Genomic DNA, 22,380 nt, shown 5'->3' on the forward strand with positions numbered 1-22,380 from the left:
CTGTGCTCAGGCTCTGACTGCACCGCTGGGCACAGGGCTGGGTGTCAGTCACGCAGGCATGCAGAAAGCATGAGGACTCACCGGAAAGGTGCGTCAAAAAAGAGACGTACACAGGCAGGAGGCCGCGCGAGGCACCCATCCGTGGAAAATGTGGCGTAAAGATTTGGGGTTATTGTGGTCAGTGGTGGGGGCTGGTGAGCAGATCTAACATCTGCACCTCAAGAACACACCATCCCTTCCATCCGGGGTGCACAGCAAGCAGCTGGCACAGAGACCCCCTTCCCCCACTCCATTCATGCCTCTGAAGCAGCAACTTAATTTTCTTTAAAGGGAGAATGGGGAGGGAACGGAGAGAGGAAGAGAAGACAAACAGCTGGAGAAAGATAAATACCTAAGTAAGTTCCAGGAAAACACACACAGAGGAAACACACCAATACTGAAACCACAACAATCCAGAAGCTAGTGTTTGGTTACCATTTGCTTCAGCATCCCAATTTCCCTGATCATCTTTTTTTTTTTTTCTTTTACTTTTCTATTTTTGAGACAGGGTCTTGCTTTCTAGCTAGGCTGGAGTTGTCATGTGAACATAGATCACTGTAGACTTGAACTCCTGGGCTCAAGCAATCTTCCCTCCCCAGCCTTACAAGTAGCTGGGACTATAGGCATGTACCCCTCCGCCCAGTAACTTTATTTTCTGTAGACATGAGGTCTCATAATGTTTCCCAGGCTGGTCTTGAACACCTGGCTTCAAGTGATCCTCCCACCTCAGCCTCCCAAAGTCATTGATTATCTTGACGTATTTCCTCTCATTAGCTTGTCATTTTCCAGCAGGATATTCTGCGATCCAGTTTCCCTGTTCTGCTCTCAAATGACTGACAGGGGGCCAGCACTCTCAGGGGTGACCTCCATGCAGACAGGGCACTGGAGCACAGCTCTGTACCTCCCAGCAGAGGTGGAAGGAGAAGGATGTGAGTATCCACCTTTGTTAGTACAGGCTCCATGAAAATAAACCATACCACCAAATAAATGGTTTAATTTTATTTCAAAATTGTACAAAATGGCCATAAGCCGCTATAAAAAACTTTGTCTTCAGAACATGTGGAAATTCAGAAACAACAAAACAGGTATCATTCACAGTGTAATGGAAAAGCTTTTTCTGAGGCAGGAATTATAACTCTTCCTTCTTTTTCCCTAGTCTTTCATGGTCTCCCTCCCGGAGGGCTCGAATATAATTGGTAAATCCCAATTCCTGCAGGGAAGGGGGAGAGAGAGAGAGAGAGAGAGAGAGAGAGAAATGAGCTTTAATCCCTGAGCTGGCCATGCACGCTCCCTCCCCACCCCCCCGGCCCCTCCAGGGGCTTACTCCTGTGACAGGGAGAGGTGGGCAGACGTCTGCAAGGCGGAGAGGGTCTGCATGGCTTCCACCAGCCCTGACCAGCAAGTGAGAAAAACCCTCGGCATTTGGAGTCCAGCCTGGCTCTGGGGACAGGACATCTGTGACAACCCCTTGGGACTCTCCTCCAGCAATGTCAAGCCTCAGCCAGGCCGAGGGCCTGTGGCCTCTCGGTGCAGTGTTCCAGCTGACTTCCGCGGTTTCTGGGACGCTGCCCAGTGCTGTCCCTCCTCAGTGGCAGTTTCCCTGCCCATCAGCAGAGCGAGCTCTGGGCAGACTCCTCTCCCCGACTTACTGTGCGGTCGCTGTCATACTTTTCTGTGAACTTCCCATAGTGGTAGTAGTGGAAAGTGGGGTAGCCCTTGACAGCCTCCTGCTGGCACAGGTCTTGGTTCTTGTCTTTGACACAGTCAACAGCAGCACAGGCGATCTAGGGGGCAAGGTAAGAAGAGTTGGCACAGGGTGTTCCCAGGCTGAGGCCTGGACCCCACAACACAGATTGCACATCTAGTCCACGTCACAGGCTCACTCTGATTTTTCTCCTCAGTGGCAGGTAGGAACTGAACCAAAGCACCCCCAACTCAGGGCTCCTTGGAGACTGATGGTGCTTGTTTTCAATTTCCAGGTGGGTAAGGTTAGGGGACTTGGCCTGGAGTGCCTTTAGACTGTCCTTTAAAATCAAGAGTATGACGATCATAAAGGAAATGATGACTTGAAAGCATTTGTAAACACCACAGGTTCTGTGGTGCTCTCTGTAAGGGACTGGAGGATTCAATCATTTCTCAACTAATATTTCTGGAACAGTTGCTTGGGGGACAGTATAGTGCCAAGGTTAAGAGCAAGAACTTTCAAGTCAAGTTCCCCAAGTGCACCCTTGGTTTGCCTGGACATTAAGACTTAAAGAAAATGACCCAGCCTCTTGGTGCCTCATTTTTTCAGCTGTAAAATGGGGATAATAACAGTATCTTGGCTATCAGGATATTGTGAAGACTGAATAAGAGAATTCGAGTGAGGCCAATGAGCATAGAACCTGGCACTGGATTCGTGGTCAGGAAATGTCAGCTGCTATTACAGTCACTTCTTCCGACCCCATATACAAGCTCTGTCCCCACTTAGGGGCTCAGTGTCTGGGCAGGGGTTGGATAAAGTGACAATTCCAACACGGTGTGATGTGAGGGATGAGGGAGGTGGCCCAGGTGCCAGGTGAGTGGGGCAAAGGCGCTCTGTATGATTCGCCATCTGAGCCAAGACTGTAAGAGGAGGAGACCAGGGAAGCACATCTGGAAACTAGAGGAGCCCCGCATGACTAAAGCCATCAGAATGTTTGGTCAGAAAGTGGTTCCCACATTGGCCACTGGCCTCTTCTTGACCATCTAGTAAATTCCACATGCTGGGCAGCTTTTCTTTATCATTAGTTGTTTTTTCAAAGGAAGAGAGTATAAAGCAGAAATGGGGAACTTGTTTCCTATTGAGGGTCATACACCAGGGAAGCCGGAGAGGAGGTCCTCAATGGCCACACCCAATACAGAGGTGTTACGGAAGATGGGGCAGACTTCCATGAGAGGGAGTCCTCCCACCAGGCAACACGCACTGAAACCCTGCCGTGTGCCAAGCCTGTTCTAGATGCTGGGGGAACAATGCTGACCTTGACAAAGTCCAGTTATCAAGCGTCTGCTGTATAACAAATGAGATCATTTTAGATAGAGCTCAACGAATGCTTGGAAGAAATTAAAAGAGGGTGATTCAATAAGATAATTTAAAATTGTTGAATAGCCGAGATTCACACAGTTCTTTGGTTGACGGTTATTTGCATTTGGACAAAGGCCCCTTTGCAAGTAGGACAGTCCTGCCAGCCCCCATGGCGACATTTACTCATCATATCCCTCATGCCCAGGTGAGCTGCGGAATGGATAGCTGGAGAGAAGAGTAAGGTGCGGCCTCCCCTGGCCACCAGGCGCCATCCTCACCTCTCTCACCCTCATGCTTCCCTTCTACTCTTCAGTTACGTAACATTCTATATAGTGAGACTTATAAAACAGAGTTTACAAACTTGCTGCCTGCAATCTATGTCTGGCTCTTAGTCCTGTTCTATTTGGCCCACATTGAATTTAACAACAACAACAACAAAATAAATAAATAAATCTGAATTAGCTCCACCATAGAAATGGAGCCAGAAGATCTAATACAACAATTTGGCTTTCCAGCTTCTCTTTCAAAGTCAGAAGAGTTGATGGCACTTACCCTGCAGTCTCACAGGTGACAACTGGCGGGGCGGAGAGGCAGCTGTCCTTCAGGTAGGCTAAATGTACCTTCCCCAGCATCCCCTGGAGCCCAATTCACCCAGGCCACCAGACTGGCCCCTACACACTTCTGATAACTCCAGCCCACCTCTAAAGCACTTTAGTATTTAAAAACATGAGGCAGATGCTCCCCTGGCCAAATGGTGGGGTTCCATTTCTCAGGGCAGGTGCTATGGGGCCCTGCCCAGGGGCACGGGCATCCACACACTCTCCTTCCCTGCAGCCAGCAGCTAAGGCCCCATGTCCAGCCTGGGCCAGGAGCTGCTGCTCCGCTGTGAAAGTGCTGGACGAACATGGCTCCAGGCTGCTGCTCTCCCTGCATCTGCTTTAAATTATGAATTTAATTTGTTATACATGCTCTGGAGCTGTTGGAAACACAGTGTATGGTTTTATAAATCTACTAAATTAGAAATGTATACTTGTTCTGAATCACCTAAACTAGCTGCCAGCTGCACACACGGAGTGCAACTTCTAGCTGCAAAGGCGAATCCATGTGCAGTTTCCACAGAAGAGGAGACAAATGCGTCCTCCCCAAAGGCAGCAGCTTAGACTCTTTGGAAAGAAGGCAGCGAATAAAGCTCTTCTCAGCCATTGAAATTTCACCTAAATGCCTGCACCCCTACATCCAACTCAAGATTTGCACTGATCACCTGCAACACGAACACCTATGATTTCTCAGTTTGCTCTATGGTGGTTGGTACAAATTCCTGGGGCACACACTGCTGGTGTCCTGCCACATCCCTTCGGACCAGCCCTTGCCACAGCACCTGCTACTCTCAGCCTCAGAGCATCCTCCCAGCCTCAAGGAGCTGGACATAAGGCCAATGACAGATGGGGTTCTAGAACAAGGACCCTGGCTTCCTTGGCCTTTGAGTGGAACAGCTCTGTGTCATGTTTCCTGGTGAGGTTTCCCGTGGGACTGAGCCTTGGTGACTCATACAGTCATCTGCCCAGAAAACACCTGCTTTGGTTCCTCCCCTTTCATGTCTCACTTCCAGGATCCTCTGTGAACTTCCTGAGGTCACTTCCCAAATAAATTCCCTGCACATGAGCCCAGGAGCAGAGTCTGCTTCTGGGAGAACTCAAACTCTGACAATGCTTGTTTGCGATTCTCACTCTGCCCCTCTCCGGCTGAGAAACTAGCATATGATCTCTCTAAGGTTCAATCACCTACCTCTTCAGCAAAATGAGCACTGTAACAATACCTAGTTGAGCAAGCTATCGTGAGGACAACATGATGTAAGTAATGCTTTCAGTGGAAGAAGAGCTGTCAGTAAATATCAAATATGTTATATTGTTCCTTCATCCAGTCAACATTTACACAGGTCTGAGGGGTCATGACTGTGGGGAGTTCAAGGACAAATGAGGTCTCTGTCCTCAGGGAGTTTTCACTCGGAAAAGGCAGTAGCCAGCCTCATAAACGGGAGGACCTACACGTCATGGCCAGATTCCGGCAGCGAAGTGGGCTCATCGCAGAGGAGGGGCCCCCACTGTCTCAGGGCCTCCCTCTAGGAGTGACCTTCACACCTAGCCCCACCCTACCCCCAGGCTGGGGACACCTTGACGTGCAGTGAAAGGTAAGCCCCCCACCTGCTTGCCAGCCCACCACAGGTCCTGTCTGCCTTGCCCCTTCAATAACTCCATCTGTCCCAACACTAACACGTTGCAGTCCTTTCCCCATCAGTGTGCCAACCGATTAAGTTCCCAAGTAAGCTCCCGGGAGGGGGTGGAGGCTCCTCGGCTAAAATATGAGCTGCCACACACAGCTTTATTGATTCAGTAAAATAAATCTCTGCAGGACCTAATATTGACTTTGGCTATGAAAATGGAAGTGAACAACCAACTGCATATTGATTGGGAAAGGAACAGGGGCTGGCTTCTGGGTGGAAAAACCCCACAATTCCAGCTAAGAAGTGGCAGCATGGGGTGTCAGGAGACCCAGTTCTGGCTGTCAGTGACCCACTGGGCATTCCTGGGCGTGGGACACAGCTCCTCTCTGGGCCTGGATCCCTCACATATAAAGGAAGAGGGGACAGGCCAGCAGTCCCCACACACCAGCCTGTGGCCAGCACAAGAGCCAGCTCTTAAAAACCACAAATTTCCAGCACCATCCCCCAGAGACTCCGATCTGATAGTTGTAGGATGGGACCCAGTAGTCATGGTGCCATGCCTGGAGCACAGGGTGGGCACCAGTAAGTTCAGCCCCCCAGGCCAGATGGCTGGCTTCCCTGATGTCATGAATGTAATCTCCAGGAAACCCAGGCAGGCCACCTGCCTCGGACAGAGAGGTTATGAAGTGCATTCCTGAACGCAACTGAGGGTGATCCCTGGCTTGGAATAAAGGAAGCTGAAAGGAGAGACAGAAGGAATAAGAGACAGAGGGATTGAACCCAGGAAAACGCCACAACACCACTGGTCTAAGACAATCAAGCAAAGGTGCGTCAGCGTCTAAGGGGAAGGGAGCATCAAGGAAATGGGCCCCCGTGTAGCAGTGGAGGGGGAATGGGAGGAGGAGACATGGGATCTCAGTTGCCTGCTGGAGGCCTGGCAAGTCTGGCCTCACCTGCACTGACGCGGGTCAGGCCATAGGGCAGCCTCAGCAGTGGTCTAGTGGGCAGAAAGGGGCCACATCAATGGGGCTGCCCCTTCAGGGTTTCCCCAGTTCCCCAGGTGCCTCAGTTGGACCACACTCCCTGACACCATGCTCCCCAGCATGGCTGGGAGGGCAAGCCCAGGCTGTGTGTGCCAGTCATGCCTCAGGATCCTCACAGATCTCCTGGGGCCTGTGGAGACCTGAGTGGCCGGTGGGACAGGGAAATGGCACACCTCAGCCTTTCTCCTGCTGCCCAGAGCACCCAGCGTTCTGGGTGGGGTGTGATGGACGTCAATGCAGAGTGGCACCTATTCCAGTCCTGTGGACTGGCAGCCCAGGCCGTGCTGGATATCCTGGGACCCCCAAGCAGGAGCAACCACCCTGTGCTGTGCACAAGTGGGTGGGGACAATGAGGGACATGGACATGGGAAGGAAGCCTCCGCTGCCACACACCCCTCAGTGCAGGGAAAGGGGCAGGCAGAGGAGAAAATGCTTCTGGTCATTGTACTCCCTTCTGGTGGGGGTGAGGGGTGTCTCAAAGCTGCAGCCAAGGCTTGTGGGTAACAACGGGACCTCCTGACTCCAGAGAGAGTCCCGGGCTCTAGGTCTAAGTGGGAATCAGGTCCCCAGTTCGTCCCTACTCTCCCTACATGGGCCTGTCCCCAGCCTGACTTCTTTTGGCTTTATGTCCCTGTAAAGTTCTCATCACCCCATCTCTGCCACTCTCTCTGGGCCCATTAAGGTGATCCCAGCACCTGTATCTCTGCTCCTACAAGGTCTGGATGGTACCTTCATGCCTGACCTCCTATTGGCCTCGATCAAAACTGCAAGCCCTGCCCACCCAGCCCTGGGATGGCCATCCGTCTCTGCTTGGGAGTGCTGTTCCACTGATACCAGCTCCCCTTCCCTGCCTTGGCTGAACCTCTGTCTAGGCCTGCTTGGCCTGTTTACCATCCAGGACTCTCTGCTCAGCTTATGTCTGGCCTTGGTTCCTTCCAGCCTGCCCTCGCCCCACCTGGGATTCCACCCAGGAAAGTAGGTAAACCCACGTGTGACTCTGGGTTTGGGTGTGTGTGAATGCAGATCCCACATGACTGCCAGCTTCTAGGGCCTGTTAGGCCAGAGGTTCCCATGACTGAGTCTCAGGGTTGGGAGGAATCTTTGCAGTCTTCTGCATCAGCACTGCCTGGCATAGATGAAAAGGGAACTCAAAGCCTGGCAGTCAATCACACTTCCCCAAATTCAGGGGTATTTCCCTGTCCCACAAGCCCTCTCCCAGCAGCAGCCCCCACTGCACCAGCTGCCTTGGGGGGATGTGCCTGGGGGACGCACCTGGCAGCCCTGCACTCTAATCCAATCTGCAGCTCTAGCTTGTTAATTTTATGCTTCATCAGTTGGCAGCTGCAGGAGCCTTTCACTTAGGCAGGGCGAGGCTCCACTGACATAGCCTTGCTCTCCTCCACCGTGGCATCCTCCAGTTGACTTTTGTTGGATTTTTAAATTTGTATTTTTAATTATATAAGTAATGCATGTTGATAATCCTACAGTAAAAATGTTCAAGCACTAAAAAAGTAAACAGATGACCCTTTTAACCATCCCTCTCCTCCAAGTAAGTGCTGGAATGGTTTAGCGTATCCCTTTTAGTTGATTTTGCAGCATAAATCCAGCCTGCCCTATCTTCCTTATAAAGAGAATGTCCTGGTTCCCAAGGAATTCCCTGCTTACAGGTCTTAGCTGACCTGCCCCTGTTTGGGGAAGGGACTTGAATGACAAGGAGGAAGGTGTAGGAATTAGCTGGAGGCAGATCAGGAGATGAAGAGGGTTATCCTTACCTTTCGGTCATCTTTGAAGGCATCAGCAGCAGCAGTAAAGTGCGGAATGACCTTCTTACAGTGTGGGCACCCTGTGTGAGGGGGGAAGAGAGCACACAGGACAGTGATGCATGGGCAGGGAGGCTGCAGGGCCAGGGGCCCTTCCTGAAAGCTCCAGAGAGGGCTCTCCAGGAGCCCCAACCCAGCCCGCCACACTGTCAGGGTCCTTTCATCAACCTTGCCAGTCTAACCACCTCCCGCCCATGTCTGATCTATTGGTGGGGGGATTGGTAGGAGTCCCTGTCACAAGCATCATATGCTCCTGCCCAGGCTGGGGGGTGATGGTCACTGTAGTATAGTTCTGCTCCTTCCACAGAGGACGAGGAAGAGTCTGATCTTGGGGGCAGAGGGAGCTTTGGGCTTAAAGAGGAAGACACGGAATTCTCAGAGCCTGCTACAATCTTCTCTTGCTCCAGGGACAATAGCAAATCTCTCCATTTCCTGACTGAGAGGAAGTGGCACTGGAAAATGCAGGCTGGGGGGATTTCAGGGCACCCACTGCTCATGCTTTGCTGCTAACTTCTGCGTTCCTAGCAACTCCCACCCAGCCTAGACTATGAGCAGCCAAACCAGGCCCTGGTCCCCGGGTCTCCGTTGACCCTCTGCTCTACAATAACCAGAACCTCGAACCCAGGAACCAGAAGGCCATGGTCAGGGTAAGAGGGAGAGAAGCTACAGGATGTCACCAGGCAGTCCTCAGATCCCTTGATGGTCCCTGTCCCAGGTAGAAAGCTTGTCAGAGCAGCCTAAGGCCTTTGAGCTATACAGGGGCCCCTAACTCCAACATCTGTCTCTTGTTCTGGGCATCACCCTGAGCCCCAACTCTGACCTCAGTGTCTCAGAAGCAGGGTAGGGACCTCTGTGGGGGCCACTTTCTCCTCCTGTCCTGGTGAGCCCAGGAAGCTGCAGGCTGACCCAGCCCTTCCCTCAGCACTAACAGATCAGAACCCAAACCCCCCTCCTCTCTCAGCCCTTTCCCAGTCACTGGTGAACAGAACTGCCCAGGGTGCAGTAGGGCTCTGAGGGGAGGGTTTCCCTGAGCAAGGGGAGGCTCCAGCCCACACCTCCTATGTCAGCCGGCCTACCTCAGCCTCGGGAAGGCAGAGATGCCACGGTGGGAACAGAAACGGCTCTGCTCATCTACTTTCTCCTTTTTAAAATAAGATAATAATGATTGGCATTTCAAAGGGTTTTGTGAAACCAAATTAAGGGTAAGCTACAAGTTTAATCTGAATTTTTTCCTTGATCCAGTCCTGAGATGAGCAGGACCACCCACATGGCCTGGCTGGCAGAGTGGCCAGCTGGCCCAGAGCATTGTGGGGGGTGACGGGGGTTGGGGGTGTAGAGGGATTTGCCAAGTCTCATGCAGAAGGAGCAGAAGAGACCTGGGCCAGCAATGGGTTATATCAGAAATGAGACAAGCACAGCTTAGCAATGTGTCTAGCATAGCCTAGCTCAGCAGAGACTGGCTGATTTTTTAATAGCCTAAAATGGCAATTACAAGTAACACTTCACTAATTTGACATAACAGAAAGAAAAATAGCTCAAATTCACGAAAATGTCACACTATAAAGGGATGATGTTATAAAATTTTCAAAACACTTAAAGAGCGCAATCTACTGGTTAACAAGGTACGTCACAGACAGCTCCTGCAGGCAGCTGCAGGCCCCTTGTGTGTGCTGTATGCCCATAATAGCATTAGTCTGGCTGAAAATAACCACCCCTTCCTGGAAACCTGGTTTGACTATTAATTTTTCCTTTTTAACCTTTGTTCATTGAAAGTCTAAAGGTAACTGTCAGCCTAGTGTAAATTCCTGTTACCATCAATTTAAAATATCTAGGCCTCAGATTAATGGACTTCTGTTGCATCTAATTTTCTCATTATCCAAAAGAAAGAGTGGGGCCAGTGAATAATGGGAGGAAGGGCTGTTTCAGAAAGTGCATGAAGATGCTTCCAAGAGGTGTCAGGAGGGCCAGATGTGGATGATTTTTTTTTTTTTTTAATGTGGGTTTAAAAAAAAAAAAAAAAAAAGGCACTGCCTCTGTGTAGCAGAAAACCAAAGAAGCCTCTCAGAGAGGGGAAAGAGGAACAAAGACTGAGGACAGGCTGGACAATTGCAGTTCTAGAGACTCCGCCAAGCTGGCCTAAGAAGGGCAGTCACCATGACCAGACCATTCAGCATAAAAGGAGCAAAGAAACAGCAGGAGGAAGAGCCGTGCAGAAGCTGGGGAGACAGGATGTGGGGGCAGACATGGTGGGAGAAGGGATGTGGGAGGTGGAGAGATGTGAGGGGAGGTAAGGTGTTGGGGTGGGGCAGCTAGAAGGGGAGCAGGAAATGTGTGGGCAGGCTGCTTTTCCTTTAGACCTCTATCAGGCATTTGACTTTACTATTTGACATTTCTGTAGTGTTTAGATCCTTCATATACAAAAAGCATATAGTATATGCTATATTTATATATAAAAATAAGTATTTTTTTATTATTAAAAAGTCAAAAGAGATATCTTTTTTGTCCTTGGACAGTCTTCCCCCTGTAACCCACTGATAAAGATGTATGTCCCCGGGGCAAGGTTTAGGGACAGAAAAACACAGTAAGAGAGATGAAGAAACTCTAAGGAGCAAGCCCTCCACTCCTGCAGCCAGGTTCTCACTTGCGGCTGAAAACTCTCTCTCTCTGGCCTGCGCCTGTGACAGACAGCGAGCCACGCAGGCTGCGGGAGGGGCCTGCCACTAACTTGCCCCATGGCCTTGGGCAAGGCTCAGTCCGCCAGAAGGAAGACGTCAGCTCCCGAAAATTTTCAGGCTTCTGGGCACACTGTACAGACTGAAGAGGACAGCCGGAAGCTCCCTAATGGACTGGGAGGGGACAAGTCCCACTCTGAGAAGGAAAGGCAGAAAGAGATGGGCAAGCAGGCTGCCTCAGGGAGGGGGCTGAGGCTGTGGCGGCCCCTCTCAGACCCTGAGATCACAGAGACTCCATGGATTACTGACACTTGAAAGGTGGGGGCAGGGGGAGCCAACAGGAGGGCCGGCTACAACTGAGCGGGTTTATGGCTAGATTGAGCTGCCTGGCTTCTCTGTAGACCGCAGCTTTTATTATCCTCACTCCATTAAGCTGAGTTGTAACCTGGGGGAGAGAGAGAAGGGCAGCAGAGAGTGGGAAATTCTAAGAACCTTTCATTGTAAGTATCAATTAACAACTTCAAAATGGGAATACACAGAAACCCGAGGTCACAGACGTCAATGTCGGCAGACGTGTCACTTCTTCAGCTTAAGCTCTGATTAAAACGAGAACAGCACAGGAGCTCAGGAGTGAATGTGGCTGTGCCTATGCCACGGCTCCAGAGCCATTTGGAAGGGCAGGGAGAGGGGGTTCCAAGTGTCTGGAGGAGGAAGAGGGGGCGGAGGCAGCTGAGGGGTGGGAAGTGTGCGAGTAGAGGACAGGGGCATGGAGAAGCCCAGGGACAAGAGGGAACCAGCACAGAGGCAGAGGGATTTAGGATACGAGAAAGGCTGCCCCAAAGGAAGGGGAGTCCAACAAGGCTGACAAAAGGAGGCCCTGGATTTGAAGGGCCTGTCAGCCTGGAATAAAATTGGAGAGCCTGGTTCATAGCTGCCTTGGTCCCTGGGGTGGGTGTGCAGGTCTTCTTGGTTTGGTGGGGCCAAACACCTCTTACCGTGCCACTCAGTGAGCACCCAAGCTACTTACAAGGGGCGTAGAACATGACCAAGGTGTGTTTCTTCTTCTTCAGGGTCTCCCGGAAGTTGTCCCCCACCAGGTGCAACACGCTTGTCTGCTGCTCTTCCCACGTGGGCTCTGGCGGCGGGGGGGCCTCAGGGCTGCAAGAAGCCAGGGGAGAGGGGAGGCAGCCATGAGGAGAGATTTTTAGATGGGCAAGGAAGTCCACCCTCAATGTCCCAACCACTCGGGGGAACGTGCATGAAGAAACCACTACAATCCTTCTAAAATTTCATTTTAAAACCGTAGTTCAAACGCAAACAAATCTGTGCCACCAGCAAAGATCTTCCCTGATTCCCTCTGAGGAGCCCATTAAGGAGCCATTTTGTAAAATACGGAAGACTTGACCCCATTTTAGGGCAGGGCAGCCCCCCAGTTGTGGGCCATGAACTCCTTGACAAGGGCATAGCGCCACCTCCACTTGGGCTCCCAGGCCCCTCCTTCCTGCCCCCTCTAGGACCCTACATTATCGTTCATTATTTTCTGCTTCTCAGCCTTTGTTCTGGTGGAGAGCATGGGCCAAGGAGTGGGGCGGGCCTGGGTCCAAGTCCAGCTATGCAACCTTACCAGCTGTGCAACCTTAGGTAAGTTACTAAACCCCTCTGAGTCTCCATTTTCTTTTCTGTTAAATGAGGACAATAGGATCTTTATGAAGAGCACAGAATATATGTAAAGCATCTACTCAGTCAAGGAACTAATATTTACTGAGAGCCTAGATGCTCTAATAAATGCCAGGTGTTGGATAAATATTATTGCTTCTCAGTCTCTTGCTGTCCACTGGGTCCTTCCACTCTGCCCCATGCAAGGATGGATCTGGAGGGCCTTGCAATAGCCTTTGCTCCCCTGCTCCCCTCTCTATAACCCAACTCCCCTTTTTAATTCCTCATTTAATTCCCTAGACAAGTCTATGGGGAAATTACTGTCTCCATCTTACATAGATGGAGATGGGAAGCTGGGGCTTAGAGGCGTCAAAGAAATGGCTCAAGGTCACGATCTGAGCCCAGGTCTCTCAGACTCCAAAGCCCATGCTCTTGACCTAAAATGCTTAAGAAAGTACTTAAACCTGAAAGCACTTAGCCTGAGTGCTTTTCAGGCTCTCAGTAGCAGCAGCGGCACACAGAAAGGGCGGAGGCCCCTCATGCTCGCTGTTTGTGTCCAGGACTCTGGAGCACTGATTAGTGATGATCGACACTCTGGATTCCCTCGGCTCTCTAACCATAAGTCCAAGCATCACAGGGACCTGGCCAGATCCCCCGCCCCACCCAGTCCTTTCCAGTGAACCAGCTCTGGCACCAGAGCAAGGCTGGAAAAGTGGGTGTGAACAAGCCACTTGCTTCAGACACTAGAAGGCCTTGACGGGTGAGCACCTTGTCTGTTTCAGAGACAAACCATCATTTTCCTCTGGTCCCTAAGACAAAGGCCTGGCTACTTTCCGAATCCTCCCAGTGGACGAGCAGGACAAAGTGGGAGAAGCTGAGGCCAGGATCTCACCAGTCCATTCACCTCTTGCCAGAGGCCTCCCCTGAATCTAGTGGCAACTTTGTTCCCATTCCACAAGCTGGTGTTTCTCAGAACACCATGGCTGAGGTTCCCATTCACACCTCCTGAATCAGAGTCTCAGAGTCTGTGCTTTAAATAAACACCTCATATCTGACCAATGTCCTAACAAAGTAGCTCAGACCGTATCAGTTCAACTGTGTCCCCCCTCTAATTCCTATGTTGAGGTCCTAACCCCCATTATCTCAGAATGTGACTCTCTCTAGAGATAAATTATCCCTTTAAAGGGATAATTCTGTTAAGATGAGGTCATTAGGGTGTGCTGTCATCCAACATGACTGGTGTCCTTATAAGAAGAGCAGCTTAGGTCACAGATACATATAAAGGGGCGGCCATGGGAAGTCACAGGCAGATGGCCAAGGGGAGGGGCCTCAGAAGAAACTAACCCCGCCAACATCTTGATCTCTGATTTCTAGCCTCCAAAATTGTAAGAAAATAGGCTGCACACAGTGGCTCATGCCTGTAATCCTGGCACTTTGGGAGGCTGAGGTGGGTGGATCACTTGAGCTTAGGAGACCAGCCTGGGCAACATGGTGAAACCCGTCTCTACTAAAAATACAAAAAATTAGCCAGTGTGATGGCATGCGCCTGTAATCCCAGCTACCTGGGAGGCTAAGGCAGGAGAATCGCTTGAACCTGGGAGGTGGAGGCTGCAGTGAGCTGAGATTGTGCCTCCAGCTTGGGTGACTGAGTGAGACTGTCTCAAAACAAAACAAAACAAAATTGTAAGAAAATAAACTTCTGTTATATTGTTATATTATATTGTTGAGCCATCTGGTCTGTTACTTTGTTATGGCAACACTAGCAAACTAATACACAGGCTGAGGGGGCTCTTCAAAATCTTTATCCTCAGCTGCAAACCACCGCAGCCTGCCCCGTGGACACTACCGGAGGCCCGGCCAACCACTAGCAAACCTGGACGAAATGAGTCTAGCTCTGGCTATGAAGAGCTGTGTCTCCTTCATTTATTCAAAGGGACTGGAATAAAATGCAGACAATGAGACTTGGGCCTAAGGAGGCTGAGATAGAGAAAAAGCAACACACGGTTTAGTGTGTCGATGAAGCTGCGTCCAGAAGGACTGCCAGCAGTGACCTGCTGATCAGGACATGTGATCAGCACACAAAGGGTGGCTTTAGGGTTGAGGAAGTCAGATCTGTCTTGACTCCTGTGGGCCTGAGCCCAGGATATTGACCATAAAGTTTACTTCACCTCCTCAAGGTGGTCTCCAGGGGCCGCCAGCCGGCAGTTAGGATGTGCTATTGAGATTATAACACTTACTTTTGCATCCACTCGAGAAACTTCTTCTTTGTCCTGAGCACGGGCACTGCATATTTCTCTCCATTCTTAAAATACTTCAATGTAGGAAACTCTGAGATGTGGAATCTTTCTGCCAGGGCCTTGTTGACAGTGGCATCGACAGCTGCAAGGACACCAGAGCTCTGGGATGGGGGAAAGGCCAACCATGCATTACAGCCTCAGATGCGGTGCTGGTGGAACACAGGAGCCCAGATGCTGCCCCCACAGCCCATCCTGGACCTGCCGGAATTTAACTGGGGTGGCTAGCCCGATGGGCTCCTATATCCCAGGGAACAATTGAACACTGGCATGGCCATTTGTCATTTAGGAGCTGAGATGAGGCTTTTGAATCTGCCCCACCAGCCACGTTGAGTAGATTGGCACCTGTTCCCATTAGCCAGGGTCCCAGAGAAGAGAGGGAGCAGGTAGAGGTCACCCGGACAGGCATGGGCACATGGCCCAATAGTCCTTCTGCCCTCCTCTAGGATCCCATCTGTCTAAGGCATTCTACTTGGGCACACAGAGGTACTGCTGGCCTCCAGGGACCAGGGGAGCTGCAGCAGGGCTTGTAGGGCAAAGTCATAATGATTCCACCTGTCAATGATTCTTTCAAAGAGAACGGTGAGGGGAAGGAAAGGAAGCTTACATCTGCTTCACCATGGAGGGCTTCTGCTGCCTTCTCAAACTCTGGCTTCATTTTCTTACAGTGGCCACACCCTGTGGGGAGAGATCAAGAGAAACCATTCTTATGGCACAGGGGCCCTCGGGATGCTCCCCTGCGCCGCCTCTGGAAGGCAGCTCAGCCCCATTCCCAGACACTGGGGGGACCTGGGAGAAAAGCAGCAGCAGCACCAGCTCAAAGAAAAGAAATATTTTGCTTAATCCACCAGAAATGGGTTGGGGTATTGGGAAGGTACTCCAGACACAAAAATAAAACAACTACATAAAGAATACGGGCAACGTGTATGTAGCCCTGGTGTGCCAGGTACTGACCAGTGCTTTACAGCCTCAAACCGCCCCACAGAGTAGAAACTGACATTATCTCCATTCTATGGATTAGACAATTGAGGCACCAAGAGGGCAGGTGACTGCCCAGGGCTACATACACAGCTGTGGGTCACAGAGCTGGGTTGAAAACCCAACCGATCTGGTGAGAGGCCCCAGCTGCAGGCAGCGTGGAGGCTGTGGCACTATGCCGTGATCATCATCATCATCTTCTCTGGACAGAAGGCCCTCGGGATGCTCCCCTGCGCCGCCTCTGGAAGGCAGCTCAGCCCCATTCCCAGACACTGGGGGGACCTGGGAGAAAAGCAGCAGCAGCACCAGCTCAAAGAAAAGAAATATTTTGCTTAATCCACCAGAAATGGGTTGGGGTATTGGGAAGGTACTCCAGACACAAAAATAAAACAACTACATAAAGAGGCCTCTGAGGCCTGAGGCCCTGAGCTGGGCATAAAAATTCACAGAAGCATGAGTATGGGACATAATTACATCCCAATTGTCCCCACATGACATGATAGGATTTTCTTGGGATAGAAACTGCTCCGTCCTTTTCTTACAGCCACATGAACACAGTAAGATGTCACAAATCATAAAATTTCATGCATTAAAAAGTAATTAAGCACTTCGTGTAGATGACAGACCTCGACATTTGTACATCGTTTTCATTTTAATAGAAAGAGTACTTTCTGGCCTCCGATGCTGGAGGGACTGGGAGGTGAGGGGTCTGCAGACTGGCTTAGGCTGGAGGCTGCTCAGAAGGTGAGCCCGGCTGTGCAGGGATCATGCATTAACCAGGATCAGTGGATGACAGGTCGTGACTCAACCTTCTCAGGGGTGTGCTACTGTGTGGGAGCTGAGAACACTGTAATTCTACCACTGATTGTTAGGAAAAGGAAAGACAAGAAGAAAGGAAGACAGAAAGTCAAACAGTATAATCAGAGGAGACCTCCCACTGAGCTATGGAATCGGCTTTCCTGCCTCCAGCTGAGCACACGGCAGGAATGAAAGCTCCTGTCTCCTCCTCCAAGGCCATTTCTGCAGAACTCAGCTCCAGGTGAGACATGAACCTGTCTCATGCTTAATCTCTCCACTCCACTCCTGCCTGTACCTGGCTTCCTCAGCTCATCCTCACCCTGTCCCTCTCAGGGACAAGGGACCCTGGAGTGCTACTCCCCACTTAACTGATAACAGAAAACCAAACCGATCCTCGAGCTCCCAGGCAGTGTTGTCAAGCTCCTCCTCTGGACAGAGCACTGGAGACATGACTTGGTCAAGGGCACTGACCCTCATGGAATGCAGCCAAGGGAGTGACTACAGTTCTGAGCCACACCAACATGTCTGTTCTTCCCAGGTGGATCCAAGAAGAGAGACACTGCTAACCCTCAACTGGGAGGCTCCACAGCAAGAAGAGGAGGAACTGCTGGGTATACAGGCATCTCTGCTGCCATTATCTAGGAAGCTCCCTACTCCTGTTGGGCTATGATGCAGAAGAAAGGGTAGAAAAGGCATTAGCCCTTAGAATCTTCCAGCATAATGACAGACAGGACCATGGTCTTTGGTCCAGAGGGGAATATAGTGGCACACATGATGTCTTCAAGGGATGAACCAGAGGAAGAGCACTCCTCAGCTGCCCTGGCAGCCCTGGGGGAGCTGGCAGCTGCTTTTAGCCCTGTTACATATTGTACCCACACTACACACTCATCACGCTGGGCTCTAGGTACCAGACAGTGACTCTCGTTTTTTTTTGTTTGTTTGTTTGTTTGTTTTTTTTGAGATGGAGACTCGCTCTGTCACCCAGGCTGGAGTACAGTGGCGCGATCTCAGCTCACTGCAACCTCTGCCTCCTGGGTTCAAGCAATTTTCCCGCCTCAGCCTCCCGAGTAGCTGGGACTACAGGCGCCCGCCATAACGCCCGGCTAGTTTTTTGTATTTTTAGTAGAGACGGGGTTTCACTGTGTTAGCCAGGATGGTCTCAATCTCCTGACCTCATGATCCACCTGCCTCGGCCTCCCAAAGTGCTGGGATTACAGGTGTGAGCCACCGTGCCTGGCCCCAGATGGTGACTCTAAAGGTGGGACTTGAGGTTTTTTTTACCTTCTACCTCCCCATGAAGCAAAAGGATCATCATTTAATAGATATATGATAAATATTTACTGGTCAGCAATGCAGAGACCTAATTAAATAATTAGTAGACAACTCCTGGGGTGACCAGGGGCTTGAGAAGACCTCCTGGAGGTGGCAGATGAAAGGACACATGGGGGCAAGTTAGAGACAGAGGACAGAGGTCCCAGTCAGGAGGGCAGGGCCAGCCTCAGAGAAACAAGGATGTCCCCATGCCCAATTCAGCAGTGCAGAACTCCGCTGCCAGGGCTGAGCAAGGCACACAGCCCCAAAAGTGCTCCTAAGGGCTCCTCTGGGACTGCTGAGCTCAGCCACCTAGAGGCTGCCCCTGGGCTGGGCAGGGCAGCTTGGCTGTTCCTGGCCTGGTTCTCCACAGCAGATGTTCTTAATGTCCCCTGCAGTCAGACATTATGGAGATCATGATCAAAGTGGTAAACCCTTCTTCCAGAAAACTGCACACAGGGTTAGACAACGTTGGGAGTTTATGGTCTGACTAGACCCCACTTGGGATCCCCCCTATCATGAGCTGTAGAGGCATCAAGATCATCATTATTTTGAATGACAAGAATATCACTTTCCAGAAATGAACATTAGCATCATCACAAGCCATGTGTCGCCTAAATAATCCAGTTACAAAAGGGTTGTTTTGTTAAGTTGGCTGTTTTCCCCACAGAAACAAGTTTACACACCGATTACATGCAGATTCCCAGAGGCAACCACAAAAGCCCATTTAATAGGATGCACCTGAAACAAAAGCATGCAGTGCTATTTGTATTTCCCTGAGCCTGCTCCCAATGGGACACATGCAGCCCGTGATCCAGTGGGGCACAGTAGGCAGGCCCCTCCCTCTAGGCAGTGGCCCCCACCTCAGCAGTGAGAGGAAGAAGAACTTCAAGAGGGACCAGGGAGAGCTGGGGCAGGAGTCTGAGCCTCCCCGGCAGTCACATTCTTGAGACTGTCACAAAAGCCTCTCTTCTCCTTCCCCACACTGATACAGATACTCCACATGTATGTATAATTCCAGCAGGATCCTCAGAACTGGGGTTAGGAGCCAGGACAAAGGAGGCCACCAGACTCCAAGCCAATCACTTTCCAATGGGAGGGGAAGCGGAAGAACATGGACTACTGACTTAATATGAGGTATATTAAGATTAAAAATTATTTTTTTGCTTCTCACTAAAATAGAGTGGAGTAAACCATCCTTTGGGGCCATGGTCAGGATGAAAAAATTCTACAGTTCTTAAAGGGATCTCCCTGCCCCTGGGGCACCCCCAGGCTGCTGCTCCCTGCACCTGTCCAAGGTGAGCCCCCCACTCTCCTGCTCTCAGGCTGACCTTCTCCGACTGGGGCAGAGCGAGGGGCTCACCCTGCATGAACGAACTGCAGGAGAAGGAAGCTCAGAGACTCGCCTGCGGCTGTGAGTGAGTTCAACCTGCTCTGGAGAGACGTGAGTGGTCCCTGCAAAGTCCTCAAAGGTCCACTGCCCTGAGACAGACTGACTCGGCCCAGCAGCACATAGTGGAGGACACACAGGGAGGCCTCAGGAAATACAGGTGTGAGGCCCTGGGTGGCCTCCGTGGGAGTTGGGAGAGGTAGGGAAGAGAGGCTCCCTTGACCACTCTCCCCATACCCTCCATGATATGGATGGTGCTGTCAGGCCAGCTGCTGGCAGGGCCCACGGTCAAGGTGGACAGTGGGACTGCAGCAGGAGTCGGGGCAGGGAAGACAAAGAAAAGCCAGCCGTTGCCATTCACTGCAAATCACTGTTTCTTTCGAAAGTGACCCAGCTGATGTGGCAGGACTCCTGAAGATGAGAATTCACTCTGTGCTGGTAGGGAGGTTTACTTCATCCCTTTATCAGGCTCCAGGCCTTTGACGCCACTGCCCTGCTAGGGTGGCAAGTGGGTTTCATTCCACCTGCCAGCTTCCATCAGCAGTGGGCCTGAGACAGAGGCTGAGTCTGAGAACTGGCTCACTGGGAAGAGGAGCCGTGACCACCTTGCAACGTCTGCCACAGACATGCGAAGCCAGCTGAGGTCGATACCAGGAAACCAGTTTCTGCAGCTCACACACGTGGCTGTCTCCTGGACTTCGGCCTCAGCTCCCAGAATTCCCTACCTCTATAAGGAAAGCACTCGCAATCTGTGCTGGGCTTCCACACTGTATTGCTGCAGCCCCACCAGACATGTGACCCAGCTCAGTAGGTCCGTTTTACAGTGCCAGAAATTGTGGCTCTGGAAGATGAAGTAACAAATCCCCCAGGGCCATCACCACCTGCCCCCTCTTCCTCCCAGCCCCTGTCCTGATGGATAGGACCTCTCCACAGGCAGCATCCACCCTGGACAACCCCTCACAATCCTGCCTTGGTTCTGGCCCCTGCTTTGAGTCTTCCCAGTTCACTGTAGCCCCATCAAATGATCTGTTTCTCTTCTAATTACAAAATACTTCTTATTCAGGTATTTCTATGGCATTTAATTTTGTGTTGCTTTGTGACTGTGATACTGCTGTCTTCTGTTATTTAAGGGCAGCTGGGGTATATTTTCAAAACATCAATCATATCAAATCCCTTTGCTTAAAACTTCCCAGTGGCTTCCTATCACAGGTAGATTCAAATCCAAACTTACTATGGCTACAGACCCCACACAGTCTAAGTCCTGCCTACCTTCAACCTCAACTCAGGTCACTCCTACTGCAGCCTCTGGCTCTCCTTCTCTTCTGCAATCACACCAAGCTCATTTCTACCCCAGGGCCCTGCAACATGTTCTTTCCCATGTGCGGCTCACCCTTTACATCAGCCACTCAGGCTTCCACTCAAATTTCACCTTCTAGGAGACCCTCCCTGACCACCCATCCCAAAGGCGCCTCACGCTATCATGCTTTCTCCCAATAACCTGTTTTGTTTTCTTAATTGTACTCAAAGCAGCTGGAGTAATCTGCTCACTTGTTCCCTGCCCATCCCCTCAACTGGAATGGAGGCTCCGTATGTGCAGGCAGGGGCTCAGCTGTCTTGTCTAGTTGGCCACTGTATTCCTGATACTGCCCACGCTGCTCCACACACTTCCTGAATGAATTAGCCTCATGACTTGTTAGGTTGCTAGGTTTACACCTGTGCACACAAGGTTTGGCAGGACTAAATTCTTTATGGGCAAGGGTCATGGCTTGCACTCAAATAGTCGTTAATATGACTAAACACCTCGAATGAGCAGAACTGGCAACCAAGCCATTTACTGTGCATGCCTCCTCCCCTCCCCTTACCACTACCATCTTTGTGCCTCCTCTGCACCTCACTAGGAGAAAAATGTCTCCCAAAATCTCTAATATCTAAGGATGCTGTTCTAAAGTTTCCCATACATACCCTAGAATTCTCTTGATATCGTTATGGTTTTCAATTCTAGCATCAATTCCCTCTGACCCTGAATAAGACACTAAGGCTAAGCAATAAACTTCTGCAAACAGAGTTTAAGATGAGGAACCTGGCCAGGCCCACAGGAGGAGAAAGGTCTGGCTGAGCAAACACCTCCCTCCCTGACACCCTCCTGTCTTGGGGAGCCGTGGGTGATGGATAGAGCTGGCCGTGACCTGAGCACCAGCCCCCTGGGCCTGGCCTTCATGATGTCTCTGGCTGTGGGACAGCTGGAGGAGGAGGGTTACACGTGGGGAGCGGGACTCTGGCCCACTGCATTCTGTGTCCTGACTGTGATTTGAGGGGCCATTAAGTTTTATTGCTAAACTTCCTTGTTGGGCTTTTATCATCTGTGTAAGTGCACTTACTCTGATTTCCATGATCTGGCATAGAGGTCTGCACATCAACTCCTTGATCATGCTCTTTTCTGGCTGTGGGAATGTTGGCCTCCTGTCGACCCCAAGCCCTCGGATTCCTCTGGATTTCATTAAATTCAATTATTCTTATGATTTTATTACAGACCAGCTATAGGGCTTTCCTGGATGCTGGAACCAGAATTTCCCAGGGGACTAGATTAATCTGTAAAGCTCCCTGGTAGCCAGGGTACTGGGGTAGTACTTGGGCCTCTAGAAGAGCCTGCTTCCTGCCTTGCTTGGAATCTGGCTTGGGGCATGCCAGAGAGGGAGGGTTTCCTACAAATGCAGCAGAAATACGGACACGGAGGGGCCTACAGAGACCTCAGAGCTCTTTTAAGGCTTCCAAATGCATAAGCACCAAAGTGGACTCCTTGACGGTTACAGGCATCTTGGGGAAGACTCACACACTCACAGACGCCTCTATTCATCACATGGCCCTTCCTTTTATACAAAGAGTTTGTTTTTTCCTTTATGTTAGTGCAAAATGTGGATAAACAAGCTTTTAAAATTTTACTTCCAGGTTTCTATCCTAAGGAAATAATCTGACATGTAGACAAATATTTATGCATTAAAATGTTCTTTGCAGCATGATTTATAATGGGAAATATGGTCAACAACTCAAACTTTCAATATTATGATGCTAGTTAACTAATTTACAGTGTCATTATATTATACAGTGGAATATTATG

The 22,380-nt window shown here is 50.6% G+C and overlaps 1 protein-coding gene across 6 annotated transcripts in view; it reads right to left on the reverse strand.

Annotated features, from left to right (window-relative positions):
- Window positions 1-1,023: 1,023 nt before the first annotated feature.
- The window catches only part of PDIA5 (protein disulfide isomerase family A member 5), a 92,501-nt gene continuing 71,144 nt past the window's right edge, over window positions 1,024-22,380 (reverse strand). For 3 of the 6 annotated variants that reach the window (XR_012431634.1, XM_045385517.2, XM_005547968.3), the window contains 6 exons: window positions 15,396-15,466; window positions 14,732-14,892; window positions 11,866-11,996; window positions 8,119-8,189; window positions 1,689-1,823; window positions 1,024-1,249 (listed from right to left, as the gene is read on the reverse strand). Coding sequence is in view for 3 of the 6 variants with exons in the window: in XM_045385517.2 (XP_045241452.1) it covers window positions 1,169-1,249; window positions 1,689-1,823; window positions 8,119-8,189; window positions 11,866-11,996; window positions 14,732-14,892; window positions 15,396-15,466 (650 nt within the window). In the remaining 3 variants the exon portion in view is untranslated. Of the gene's footprint in view, window positions 1,250-1,688; window positions 1,824-8,118; window positions 8,190-9,211; window positions 9,308-11,865; window positions 11,997-14,731; window positions 14,893-15,395; window positions 15,467-22,380 lie in introns of those variants that run through there. The other 3 variants (XR_012431635.1, XR_012431633.1, XM_045385516.3) reach the window with 2 other exon arrangements.

Source organism: Macaca fascicularis, chromosome 2 (genome assembly GCF_037993035.2).
Source record: "Macaca fascicularis isolate 582-1 chromosome 2, T2T-MFA8v1.1".
NCBI classification, from domain to species: Eukaryota; Metazoa; Chordata; class Mammalia; order Primates; family Cercopithecidae; genus Macaca; species Macaca fascicularis.